This window comes from Takifugu flavidus, chromosome 16 (genome assembly GCF_003711565.1).
Source record: "Takifugu flavidus isolate HTHZ2018 chromosome 16, ASM371156v2, whole genome shotgun sequence".
Lineage (NCBI taxonomy): Eukaryota > Metazoa > Chordata > Actinopteri > Tetraodontiformes > Tetraodontidae > Takifugu > Takifugu flavidus.
The window spans coordinates 10,526,550-10,540,021 of record NC_079535.1 but is presented as its reverse complement, the minus strand read 5'-3'; the positions used below and the strand labels follow the sequence as shown (position 1 = coordinate 10,540,021).

The 13,472-nt window shown below is 44.6% G+C and overlaps 1 protein-coding gene across 4 annotated transcripts in view; it reads left to right on the top strand.

Annotated features, from left to right (window-relative positions):
- Positions 1-13,472, top strand: part of col12a1a (collagen, type XII, alpha 1a) — a 55,532-nt gene that overhangs the window by 13,672 nt on the left and 28,388 nt on the right. For 3 of the 4 annotated variants that reach the window (XM_057058770.1, XM_057058767.1, XM_057058769.1), the window contains exons 15-41: positions 772-1,038; positions 1,120-1,312; positions 1,398-1,522; positions 2,851-3,000; positions 3,099-3,218; positions 3,291-3,455; positions 3,549-3,695; positions 4,107-4,246; positions 4,358-4,487; positions 4,609-4,754; positions 4,941-5,070; positions 5,157-5,293; positions 6,207-6,336; positions 6,423-6,562; positions 6,748-6,880; positions 7,062-7,085; positions 7,814-7,953; positions 8,391-8,520; positions 8,649-8,788; positions 8,879-9,008; positions 10,821-10,963; positions 11,863-11,986; positions 12,075-12,217; positions 12,310-12,439; positions 12,883-13,002; positions 13,094-13,243; positions 13,334-13,450. In XM_057058770.1, coding sequence (XP_056914750.1) covers positions 772-1,038; positions 1,120-1,312; positions 1,398-1,522; positions 2,851-3,000; positions 3,099-3,218; positions 3,291-3,455; positions 3,549-3,695; positions 4,107-4,246; positions 4,358-4,487; positions 4,609-4,754; positions 4,941-5,070; positions 5,157-5,293; positions 6,207-6,336; positions 6,423-6,562; positions 6,748-6,880; positions 7,062-7,085; positions 7,814-7,953; positions 8,391-8,520; positions 8,649-8,788; positions 8,879-9,008; positions 10,821-10,963; positions 11,863-11,986; positions 12,075-12,217; positions 12,310-12,439; positions 12,883-13,002; positions 13,094-13,243; positions 13,334-13,450 — 3,744 coding nt within the window. The remainder of the gene's footprint in view (positions 1-771; positions 1,039-1,119; positions 1,313-1,397; positions 1,523-2,850; positions 3,001-3,098; positions 3,219-3,290; positions 3,456-3,548; positions 3,696-4,106; positions 4,247-4,357; positions 4,488-4,608; positions 4,755-4,940; positions 5,071-5,156; positions 5,294-6,206; positions 6,337-6,422; positions 6,563-6,747; positions 6,881-7,061; positions 7,086-7,813; positions 7,954-8,390; positions 8,521-8,648; positions 8,789-8,878; positions 9,009-10,820; positions 10,964-11,862; positions 11,987-12,074; positions 12,218-12,309; positions 12,440-12,882; positions 13,003-13,093; positions 13,244-13,333; positions 13,451-13,472) is intronic. The other variant, XM_057058768.1, reaches the window with a different exon arrangement.

Genomic DNA, 13,472 nt, shown 5'->3' with positions numbered 1-13,472 from the left:
CCAATTTGTCGAGCAGAGAATGAAATGTGCTCTTGAAAAACCTTTCCAAACCATCATTAATGTTTATTCATACTGGAAAGAATGAAAGACACGCAGCAAACACTGTGAAGCAGCTCTGCAGGTTTAAATGTTAACTCTGCTCACTCCTCCACTCGCTGTGCTCCCACTTATCAGCTGCGCTCCACATAAAACACTTTGAAGTCCGCTACACGAGACGGACTTGGATGCACTGTTTTTTTCCATTAATAAAAGCCCTCCCTCTGAAGTGGAGCGGTCTGGATATTTTCCTTAACCCGTTTTGAGGGCAACTCACACTTGAAAATAAGGAACCCTTTATTGATGCACAATGAGGTGAAAAAAAAGAAACTTTGGCTTTTCTGAAATTCACAAGACATCTGTGTCTGGCTCCCAGAAATGGCCAGCTAAACATAATCCGTCATTTAAATCTTTGCCTGTTTAATATATACTGCTGAATTGAGTGAACCTGCAGTTATTTGGGTAGATTTGTATCCACACGCATGTGGAAACTGAGCAGATATCCAGATGAAAGTCTGCTAGGTAGTCAAGCATGTTACTGTTTAGTTTGCTTACCAGCAGGAAAGCCGTGCTGCTTATATTTCCAAAGGTTCTGTTGGAAACATAGGCAGTTCAGCACAGATTCAGCACAAATTTCCATCTGAACAAGGCCCAAAATCTACATTTTTCCCTCAGACCTTTCATTCATCATTTTGCCCTGTTTAACTTTGTTCTTGCTCTTTTCCTTCCTTCTAGTTTCAGCTGCTGCTAAAGTGATTGTTGTCTCTGAGGAGACAGAGAGAAGCATGAAGGTGACGTGGCAACCAGCACCTGGAAATGTGCTCAACTACCGTGTTACCTACAAGCCCAAATCAGGAGGCCGCCAGCTGGCTGCCAAGGTGCCTGGTGGCAACACCTCTACCGTGCTGAGACGCCTCACTGCCCTCACCACCTATGACCTCACTGTTCTGCCAGTGTACCGTTCAGGAGAAGGCAAAGCGAGGGAAGGAGAGGGGACCACATGTATGTCGATCTATCAGACGTGCCACACAATAGAGTTCTTTCAAGTAAAAGTCCAATTCAATCTCACTTCCTTTGTTATAGTGACACCTTATAAAGGTCCCAGGAACCTCCAGACCTCTGATCCTTCCAGGACTAGCTTCCGTGTAACTTGGGATCCTGCTCCGGGTGATGTTAAGGGATACAAGGTCCAGTTCCATCCTGTAGGGGAGGACATTGACCTTGGAGAACTTCTGGTTGGTCCGTATGACAACACTGTGGTGCTGGAGGAGCTGAGGTGTGTCATCTGGCTGAAATCGTTTCCCCTGTGATTTTTTTTTTTGCCAAATTGCTATAAAAATTCCTTGTCTTCTGGCCCACAGAGCTGGTACCAAATACACAGTGAGTGTGTTTGGCATGTTTGATGGGGGAGAGAGTTTGCCATTGGCTGGAGAAGAGAACACCACTCTCTCTGATGATCCCGACACTACAGTATTTCCGCCATCAGGTGACGTTATTCTGTTATAAAACCCACATGTGTTATATACATCAGATAAAACTCTGTGTGCCGAACAACCAAAATGTTAGAATTAGATCTGAGCACTATTAAACATTGTCACTGTTATGTCTCTGGGCCTCCTCAGTCAAACACTGGAGGCTATAGCACATTGTTAAATGTTGCTTAGTGAAATACACTTTAAACCCCTTCCCCATAAAATCTGACGGGTTTCACTAAATACGTTCCTCAAAGGCTCACAGACGAACATGTCTAATGGCCTTTCCATCCGCCTGCCCTACTTGTGCCGTTCTAGGCTTCTGATTTTTTAATGGACATAGGTTTGACCCACATATGCATATATGCCCTCTATGCTGTTAGAAATCCCTCTTTTACTGACTAGAGTGTGAGAAAAGGGGAAAATGTTGTGTTGGCTGTGAGGAGGGGCTTGGAAGGTCAGACTGACCACTCGGCTGCAGGCCCTGTCCTGAGGAGAAGGCAGCTCTTTTGTTGTTGACAGCTCTGAAAGATAAAATTGCAGAGGTGAGAGAAGCTAACCCTTCTCTGTACCTTTTGCCAGCTGTGGTTAGCTCGGGGGAACAGAAAGGTGTGGAAAAACACTTCTGAAACCTTCCCTTTGATCCCTTATCAAATATGCAGGGAGCATTTCCAACAAACCCAGCAGCCACATTAAGTCAAATATTATTTTTCTTTACCTAACAAACATAAAACAAGAGTCTTGTTGTCTACATTAGATGTGTGAGATTTCTATTTACCACAAATTTGAAAATCAAATATTTAACCTGTTATCAGTTGCAGGAAACATCAACAGTTACATTTTTCCAGTGCGCACCTGCAGATCTTTTTTAGGTGGCACGGATCAGGTGACTTCCTTGTCATCGCAAAGTGGTTTGGAAAGCTGGAGCTGAAAATGACGCTCTTCAGGGCACTGTAAAAACGGATGCCTTTGATATGTCGTGTGGCAGTAACATTTGCTCCTGGGAGAGAGAGAGAACGAGAGAGAGAGAGAGAGAGAGAGATCCATGCCTCCAAAATGAAGACACAGGACAACATGCAACGGAGGAAGAAGATCATTTTAATTCCTGGGGGGAAAAAGGATGGATTTATGTCTTTCTAGTGAATGTGCTTCCTTTGTGCCACTGAAAAATGCACTGATGTTATCGAACTTCCTCTCTTTGATGACCTCTTCTCCTCTTACAAACACACTGCTTATCACAATTCACCATGCACGTCATTTTATGTGCTCCGCAGTTGAGAATGAACTTGAATGAGGTCTGACCCTTTTATCCTGCTGACACGGTCATGTTTCACCCTCACAGAGGTGACTTGCAAGACCAAGGCACAGGCCGACATTGTGTTGCTGGTGGACGGCTCCTGGAGTATCGGACGCCTTAACTTTAAGACCATCCGTGCGTTCATCGGACGTATGGTGGGAGTCTTTGACATTGGCCCCGACAAGGTCCAAGTTGGTGGGTACCACACAACCCCACAACGCTGTTGGAGTGTTATGACAATAATGCAAGCTTTAGGAAACTGTTGTAACAATTATTTTGGGGGTATATTTCAGGTCTGGCTCAGTACAGTGGCGACCCAAAGACTGAATGGCATTTAAATGCTCATCCAACAAGGAAGTCCCTGTTAGAAGCTGTGGCCAACCTTCCCTACAAAGGAGGAAACACGATGACCGGTACTTACATATCTCAGTCAACGCAGTGGCTTTTCCTCTTCTGCTAGCCAGCTCATTATCCTCTCCTTACAGGCATGGCTCTGAACTACATTCTCCAGAATAATTTCAAAGAAAATGTCGGGATGCGACCGAACGCTAGGAAGATTGGAGTGCTGGTCACCGATGGCAAATCTCAGGATGATGTTCATCAGAGAGCCCAGAGCTTACGAAATGAAAACATTGAGCTCTATGCTGTTGGTATGTGAAGCTTTGTTCCTGATTTAAAATGGGTTTATTGAAAAAATGTATTTATTGAATGTAAATGCTAATGAGTTGCTCCTTAACATTCAGGTATTAAGAATGCCGAGGAAAATGAGCTGAGGTCCATCGCTTCAGACCCAGACAGCATTCACATGTACAACGTAGCTGACTTCTCTTTCTTGCTGGACATTGTCGACAATCTTACAGACAACCTGTGCAACAGTGTCAAGGGACCAGGTATGTATAGATTTACAATCGTATGCATAGAGAAGAATAGTGGACTTGTTTGAATGCAGAATGCTCCTTCATCCTAGCCATAGACATTTGAGTCTAGTAATATGAAAAATTCCAGTCCTACATGCAGCTGCACAGCTGGCCCAACTTGGAGGGCCTGACTAGAAAGCAAAGAATGAGCCAAGCGTTCCAGACATATCGCAGAGCTATTGTTTTGGCATAGCAAACTGGCTGTGCTAATGGAATGAAAGTGCTGGTATTTGATTCTGTAGGGAAACCCCTTGGATGTGACATCAGAGTCACGATAGGCGCTATTGTGTAAATGGCTGTAACAACCAGCATTGGTGCTAAAATGGAATTGTGGACAGATTTGATGGGGGGGCCACATTTACAGTCTTTTTATGCATCTAACAGGAGGTCCACCCGAAGCTCCCACTAACTTGGTAACATCCGATGCCACCCACCAATCTTTCCGAGCTTCCTGGACTCCCCCAGAAGATCTACCAGACAAGTACCGTGTGGAGTACACCTCTCCTACAGGGCAGACAAGACAGGTGCCATCTATCATTCACCTGCTGAGATGAAATGCTGATCTGTGAATTCATCATACCACTTTCAAAGTCCTTTCAGTGAGTACTATCATCTAACTTTACCATCTGTTTCAGGTATATGTGGATGGTGAAGAGAACACTGTTGTTCTCCAGGGCCTCAACCCCCTCACACAGTACGGGGTCGAGGTCTTTTCAGTTGTGGATGAAGAGAGCAGCGAGCCTCTTCAAGGAGTTGAAACAACACGTAGGTTTTCTTACAATGGATTTTTTTTAACTCACATTTTGTCATTACTGCATGATGCAGGTTTAATCTCCTCGAGAGTGATCTTCTTCTGCCATTAATGTCATATCCTTTTGCTCACCAGTCCCTCTGAGTGCCGTGAGATCCATGGACGTGTATGATGAACACACCACCACCATGCGAGTGAGATGGGAGGAGGTGGATGGCGCAACAGGCTACATACTGCGTTATGACGCCATTAATGCCACTCAACCCACTGTTGAGCAGGAGGTAAGCAACGCTCTATCAAAATGGGATCAGACTAAATGAAAGGGCATCCCGCCAGTCACCTATGAAAATGAAAGGTTTGTTCGAAGAGAGAAAAAGCTGGAATGCTGCTATGTTGCATTTTATCCAAAGAGTTTGTCTGTGTCCTTCCTCTGACCTGTTGCTGCTGTGCTCCCGACCCCCCTACAGATCAGAATGGGACAGGACAAAACCAATATCCAGCTGGAGAAGTTATTCCCCAACACAGCCTACGGGATCTCTGTCTTGGCATTGTATGGCGAGTCAGCAAGCACACCCCTGAGCGATCAAGGAGTCACACGTATGTGGTCGACAAGCAAATGTGTTGTTTTCTGGTGACACCTGACCTTCAGCAGGCTGACAGACGCAAATCTCCCTGTCCATCAGTGCCACTACCACCTGCCGGTGAGCTCAGGGTTCGTGACGTCACCCACAGCACCATGAATCTTGACTGGGATGCTGCTCCAGGGCCTGTAGAGAAATACTTAATCACCTACAAACCGGACACTGGCGACCCCAAAGAAGTGAGTTCCTGTTGATCTCTGCCCAATCCTGGAGGACTGTTTGAACCATCAGGGTTGATGAATGATGAATTTTTATGCATATTTTTGACTGATTGCTCCACATATTGGCGAGTCGCCAATAATGGAGACCGCAGCTGCTTGGGGGGACACCGGGGAATGATTTGGAGTCCAGTGAAACCCAAACAGGGTTTGCTGGGGTTAAAGGCCCGCTCTGATGTCGGGATTGGACCAATATTTTATAGTTGCATGTCCCCTTTTGGGACTTTTTGCGGCTACCTCAGACAATTCTACAGCCTGCCTTTTGCTACTTCCTTACTCATAAATCGAGAGGAGGTAGGCTTCAAAGTTCTGCTGATGGAAACACATATGTGAAAGGTTTTGTGATTATCATCATTCTCTCATCCAACCCAGAAAGTAACAAAATGTCATGTTAGACCTTATAGATTACTTCTGGGGCAGCTAATTTTCCTTCCACGTAGCAGATACAATTAACAGTGTAAAATATTTTACATAAACTGAAAATTTGAAAGATCAGCAACTATAGTTAACAGCTGTGCAAAGCGGCCAATAAAACGTCCAGAATAATTCCCTTCAAATTTCCGACTTCCTGAGATGAAGATGGAACGTTATAGAAAGTCCAATTAAACCAGCATGATGTTTCCTGTTATAACTGCAGGTGTTGGACACAAACTTTATTGTTTGCTGTGTGTTTGTTTGTTTCCACGTTCCTCTGGTAACAGTTTTATACTGTACCTTCCAGTCTCATGTGCACATTCCTGGGTTCTACAAACTACAGGTTTGACATGAGCTGGAAAAGAATACCAAAAGGAAATGGAACGTTCATAATTTTTACTGTTAATATAGGGTTGCTTTTTATTGCCACATTTACCAAGCATGTTTAATTATTTTATAGCTGGAAGTTGATGGAAGTGTGACCAGCAAGAAACTAGACAACCTGATCTCACAGACTGAGTATTCCCTGGCTGTTACTCCGATCTACGATGTGGGACCTGCTCAGCCAATGCTGGGAGAAGCGATTACTGGTAGGGATGGAAACTTTCCTAACTAAAAGACACCATTGAGCACTGTGATAGAGATCACACTGATCTTCCTTTCCTCTGCTCTGTAGATGTGGTTCCTGCCCCCAAGAACTTGCAGTTCTCAGATGTAACTCAGACCAGTTTCAGAGCCACCTGGGATCACGGAGCCCCCGACGTGGCTCTGTACCGCATTGGCTGGAGCAAAAAGGGAGAGAACAACTTCCAATATGTAAGCAAAAACCATTTGTGCAGGTATTCCTTGATGATTCCCACAGAGACAGCCTTGGCACATCTGAATGGCCAGCGGAGGCAGAGGGAACATGGGAAATGCAGGCTTTTGAACCAGTTGCTGGGATATTTGTTGTTGCAACGGTTTTGGCCTTCCCACGAGCTGTGCTTTGTTTTCCACATCAGGAAATTCTGAACAATGATGAGACCACCTACGTCCTGGAGAATTTGGAGATTGACACACCCTATGATGTGTCTGTCACCGCCATCTATCCGGATGAGGCGGAGAGCGAGGATCTGCTGGGCACAGAGAAAACATGTAAGGGGAACCACACCAGCTGTGAGATGTTCGCTTGACAATTCCATGAACTAAAACCTGTTTTTTTAAAGTTGCCAGCTTCTCTGATGGGCATCAACCATAGGCTCACTTTTCCACCGCGTTAAATATGCTGAATGATATTTAGTATGCCCATTATACCTTTCTATTTTTGCCTCTCTAGTGTCCAAGAGTGATGTTACCAGATGTAAGTACATTTGCGGTAAAACAAGGGGATGCTTTTTTCTCTCAAGCGATGAAAGCATGATTCATGACATCATCAAGCGAGACTTTTAACCCATTCACCCCTCCAGTGACGCTGTGGTTCACCTGACACTGGACAGAGCTGATTGTCCTGTCTTTGTCTGTGTCTGTCTCATCGTCCCTCCATCAATTCATGTGGCTATCCATCCTTGCATCATCCATCCATCCTTCATCCATCCATCCATCCATCCATCCATCCATGCTTTAGTTGAATATGTTCTGACTTGGTTGATTGGCTGAAGAAGGAATTGAACTGTGCATGCACTGGTCCACAGGTTTTTGATATTTTGATGGCTGAATCCATCCATCCATCCATCCATCCATCCATCCATCCATCCATCCATCATCCATCCATCCATCCATCCATCCATCCATCCATCCAAAGACTAAATCCATTTTTGTCTTTCATATATAAAGCTACAATCCTTGATGCAACTGAGTCGTAGTATCTTTGTTTTGCCCCAAAAACCTCTAAAAATAAATAAAATGATTTTTCTGATCACAAACAAGCCCTTTCGAGTCACACACTGCAGGGCCAATCTATCAAGGACTGTGCCTTTAATATATATGATACTCCACAAAGATCTCTGGGGAAACACAACTGTTCCTTCAGCAGAATGATTGAGTGACGTGCTTCTAAGTGTTCTATCTCTGTCGACATACGTTTTCCAGTGCCATATGCCCCTGCCACCAACTTGGTTGTGTATAATGAAACCACAACCAGTTTGAATGCCCGATGGAATCCAGCTCCAGGTCCAGTCCAAAACTACAGCGTCACCTACGTGCCCACATCTGGAGGCAGACCCCAGACTGTAAGTTCTCCCCTTCAACTCTTATTCTCAATTAGCCAAATGTTTGGTTTCAAATCACTAGCAGACAGTTTTCACTCCCTCCACAAACAAGACATAAAAGAAGGGCTGAAGCATGCTAAATTATGCTTATGTTCATCCTTACACACATCACTGCAGACTGATGGCTGCTCTGATAAGGACCAAACCCTTTAATCTGGCTCCAACATTCCATTCAGATTTGAGGCTGTTTTACTGCCAGCATTTTCTTTTTTTGCTGATTAAATTACATTGTGGGTAGAGTGCCTGAGGTTTAAAGTGCGTGAGTTGTTGCTTCCTTAGTAATAGCAACCGCATTTGGTTTTAAAAGACAAGAACACAAGAACAGCTCAGATAACCATAGATACACAATATAACAACATCCAACAAACTGAAATAAACTACTTTCTTTCCCCGATTAGACACAGGTCAGTGGAAGGAAACATAGCATCCTGCTTCCCAAGCTGACCCCTGACACGGAATACTCCATCGGTGTGACTGCCATCTATCCCAAAGGCGTCAGCAAGGACCTGACCGGTCTCGGAAAGACCAGTACGTTTATCCAGTTGTTAATGGTTCCTGGTGATATAGTGTGCTGCACTGAGGGTTATAAACTTGAATGCGATGAATAAAAATATCTTTTGTTTTATTAATTTTCTCCGGCTTTTACCTTATCATAGAACCTCTGGGGGGTGTAAAGAACTTGCAAGTCACCGACCCCACCACCAGCACTCTCAATGTCAAATGGGAGCCTGCTGAGGGCAACGTGCGCCAGTATAAGGTCAACTACGTCCCGACAGATGGAGGACCAGAAGAGATGGTAAAATTGAAACCAGACTAACAGAATTAGAATGCTTCCTCTTCTAACTGTACATAATAACGAATGCCTTTTTGTCACTCTGCTCTCCAGGTCCAAGTTCCCGGCAGAACCCACAACACTGTGCTGAAGAACCTGCAGCCGGATACTGATTACACTGTCACCGTGGTTCCAGTTTACCCTACTGGGGAGGGAAAACCTGAGTCTGAGAACGGCAAAACATGTAAGACCCACATGTTTCTAATATTTTTTTGTGAATGGGAAGTCAGAATCCGCTCAGGGATGTTGAGCAGATGTGATATCCTTGGAAGAGACAAACAGACTGTGTTTGCTCCAGAGCAAGGCATCATTCACATCTGTCCAGACTAAAGTTGCTGGCCTGAGTTGCTGGCTCACTGTAAATATAGATACATCAAGAACCTCAGACAAAGCACCGGCTCATATCACATTTCCAAACCTTAAAGCTAACCCAAAGTGATTGCATGAAATCCGCAGTCCTAAATTGCATGTAAAAACACAACAGAACTCAAGATGTAAAATAACAAGCTTGGTCAGCTCTGTTTGAAACAGAGATGCTCCAGTTTTAAACTCCGGGTCTCTACTGGGAATGATTCAGCACAATTTGTGGGCTGATTGCGAAGGAAGGAATTCCTCTTGGCAGAGCTCGATAATGATGTCAACCTCTGCGTCTTTGCTGTAATATTGTCCATTTATAGGTTTGGGTGAAGGGTAGAGCTCATGATAATGGCGGGGCTGGAGAATGGGATGGGGGTGTGTTGAGTATTTGGCACTCTTTTGGGAAAAAGAAACAAAACTGGTTAAGAAATGAATAGAGAGCATTGTATGTTTTATGGTTCTCGGCTTACCCAGCTAAGGTCACGCTGCAAACACGCTAGCGTTACCCCATTTTCCTTTGTGCAGCTATGTCCTGTGGGCAGTTTACCGCAACTTGTGGTTCTACACCATATAGCAAATCTCAGCGTTCTAATACTCCTGTTGTAGTTGCATTATTAGCTAAGTATGTTTAACCTAACTGTGCCTAAAAAAACAAAGGTCCTTTCTAGGCAACAGGCTTCGGCCTGTGAAACTTTTAATGCACGGAAGCTCACTTATAGTGTTTTGCCGGCTGCGTTTTTTCCCACTGCATTTATGGGCTTCTAACGAGGAGCACCACAAAGCCTCTAAACATCTGCTCTGGTTTTTTAGATGACTAGCTTCATGCAGAGCTCCATGCACATCTTGTATATCCTTTTCATTAACCTTTAGGGCACTGAGAGGAAGTGTCCTGTTGACTGAACTATTGTTATAAACAGTCTTAAACTTGCCTCGCTTGGTTGCAGGGCAGCATTGTTCTCCTTTTATTGAAACGTTCTCATGTAGTCGGGTTCCTGTGGGTGTAGCTATTTATGTGGATAAAAATTGGCCTGAACAGTAAATGAGATAAAGAGGAAGCTATTCTCACTTTTATTAGGAAAATCATTCAGTGCTTTAAAATGAAAGCCTGAGAAAACTCCATAGGAAGACAACTTGAATTGGTACACACCTGGATGGATTTAGTCTATTATTAAATGACCTCTGTCCATCAACAATTTCTAATTATCCAATTGCACTGGGGAACAATTCGAAAAAACGTGCTCTTGATTTAGATTTTTATGCTGATTAAAACAAAAATTGGCATTTTGAGTCAAGGAAGATCAGTTGAGTCAGTGTGGTGAGAGGTGTGTGCAGCTCCCAATAGGTCAGTAGCCTAGAAAAACTGAGATCAGTTTTGGATTCCGCACCTAAATATGAGTTACAAACAGCTCTCAGACCTTAACAGAACTTAACAAAAACTGTGTTCCCCAGTGTTATCTGTCTTCTCAGTCTGTAGAGCTTGAAAACCTCTTCCCTTTTCTCTTTGGTGAACTGTCCTCTCATTATTGTTTTGTCTTTCCCTTCTCAACCTCCCCCTGACCCTTGCTTCAACCTTTCACTTTCTTATCTCTGTATTTGCCTCTAATGACACGCTCACCACCTGTCATTGCTGGTTCCACAGTGGAAAGAAGCCCAGTCAGGAACATTGAGGTTTTCAACCCGACTACCAACACCCTGAATGTTCGGTGGGAGGCTGCCAAAGGCCCCGTCGAGGGTTACCGGGTAGTCTACGCTCCTGTGAATGGTGCCAAGCCTTCTGAATCTGTGAGTGTCCTTCCACTGCTTCTTAAGAATTCATAAATTGTACACACACAACGAAGGTGTGATTTTTTTTATCTCTAACTTTTCAACTAAGACGTCTTCACACTGTACCACTTTACTGTAAATCTGTGGCATCTGGCAGCCTTGTGAACCGTGTTTTCATGAGCTCGGCAGTCTGCATGGCTTAGCGAAACCCCAAATATTTCTCTGGCCAGGATGCAACAAGCATCTGCCCGGAACGTGGCACAATTAAGAGCCATTTCTTCACTACAAATCTAATTGGGTGCTCTTTGAAGAGAGGCACATTCCATTAAGACACATCTGCTCTGTCTGGATTTCCGTCAGTTTTTCAGGTCTCGGCACACTAATGCACGTCAGATGAAGATCTGTCGAGTGAAAGACCAGATTCAGTTCCTAAAGCTTAGCTTGAAATAGAAAAATCTGCATCTTCCCTTCCCTTCGCCCACAACACAGGACATCTTGATCATTTCTTGATCTCAACGGAGCCTACACAAGACACTCTCAGGGGTTATCTCAATGTCAGAGTCCTCAAGCCATGCCGACCTTATCTTGTCCATCGAATTGACCCTCTGAGCCCCTCTGTAATCAGCTGTCAGACTGTCAGACAGAACTTATGTGGCCTTTTCCCTCTCTGCTGAGAAAAAGAGTTGGTGAATGAAAGAGATGTCAAAGGGAGGGGACAACAGCAGCAGCTGCCAACACAGAGACGAATGATCCTTTTGTATGCAATGGGTGGGAATATCTATCATGTCTGCATGCTCCTACACAGATTTCTCGACTGAGCGGAAAACACTTTGAATATTCTGTGTCTTTGCCTGAGTTTAATCATCTGTAGGGGTATTGGTATTGCGCTGACACATATATCATTTTTTTGGGTGCAGATTGTGGTACCAGGGACCACAGCCTTCCTGGAGCAGTTGCTCCCAGACACTGATTACAATGTAGGAGTGGTTGCTCTGTATAGCGATGGCGAGGGTCCAGCTATCAGTGACGCTGGAAAGACACGTAAGAACCCAAACACAGCATAAGAGCTCATCGCACAGGGTCTGGATACATGAAGATGTTCACGTTGTACGTATTTATGCACCCTCAGTGCCACGTAGTGGACCAAGGAACGTGCAGGTATATGACCCAACCACCACCTCACTCACTGTCAGCTGGGAACCTGCTATAGGCCCTGTGACGCAATACCGCATCACCTATGCTCCAACTACCGGAGACCCCATTGAGGAATATGTAAGCGTGCTGACAAGTCCACAAAGTTAAAGAAAGGACAAATCTGATTTAATCATCTAATTTAATCTTCCCTCAACCCATGGGTATGGCAGACTACAGTACCAGCAAACAGGAACAATGTTCTTCTGCCGAACCTGGATCCAGACACTCCTTATAACATCAAAGTGACGGCCATCTATGATGACGGACCTGGAGGAGAGTTGGAAGGAAATGGACGCACGTGTATGTATATTTTATCCATACTATCTGTTGTGTATGTCTGAATACACACACAGACACACACGGACTAGCAGTCTGGAATCAACAAGAAAGAAAAACAAGGACAGGGATGAGTTACTTTAGAGTCTAAGACAATATGACTAAATCAGAAACAGTGGGATTACTGCCCCTTTTTTGGAAAGGCTTAAAGCATAAGGAGTCCCTGCCAGAGAATCAAGATTTGGCCGTGCTCTTGAGCGAGGGCGCTTCCTGTGCTGGCTGAAGCCTGAGAGTCATTTTTCTTTTAAACAAGTGCAGTACTATCAAAACCCTGCTCCTCTAGATAATATGGTGAGATGTGCCAATCATCATGTTCATGCTTTAATAATGACCATGCTGAGAGGTCACTGAAACTGGATACACTGAGGAATACACTGTGTTGACTGGCCTGTATTGGTGCTCCACAGTGGATATGCTCGGACCCCGAAACCTTCGCGTTTCTGACGAATGGTACACTCGCTTCCGGGTGTCCTGGGACCCCGCCCCCTCTAAGGTTAATGGATACAAGCTGCTCTACAAGCCCAAAGGTATGAGCGTGTTGGTGTAGGATCATGTGTGGTGATTCTAATTGGATGCACATTTTTGGACATTTTCTTAAACCACCTCTGTCCATTTCAGACTCTACAGAGGATTACACAGAGGTCTTTGTTGGGGATGTCACCTCTCACCAACTGCATAACTTGAAACCTGGAACCACATATGACCTTGAGGTCCTGGCACAATATGACAAAGGCTTCAGTAAACCTCTGGATGGTGAAGGCACCACATGTAAGGGAGAATGAATTTTGAGTTTTGAGTTTACATTGTCAAAACCCTCATTGAAGAAGAACCCATAGTGAGAGTCATGCTTCCCTTTAGTGTACCTGAATGTGACGGACCTGACCACCTACAATGTCGACCATGACTCCTTCTGCATCCGATGGACCCCTCACAGAGCGGCCACCTCCTACAGACTCAAAGTCAACCCTCTGGACCGTAAGTGCATTACTCTCAGCAT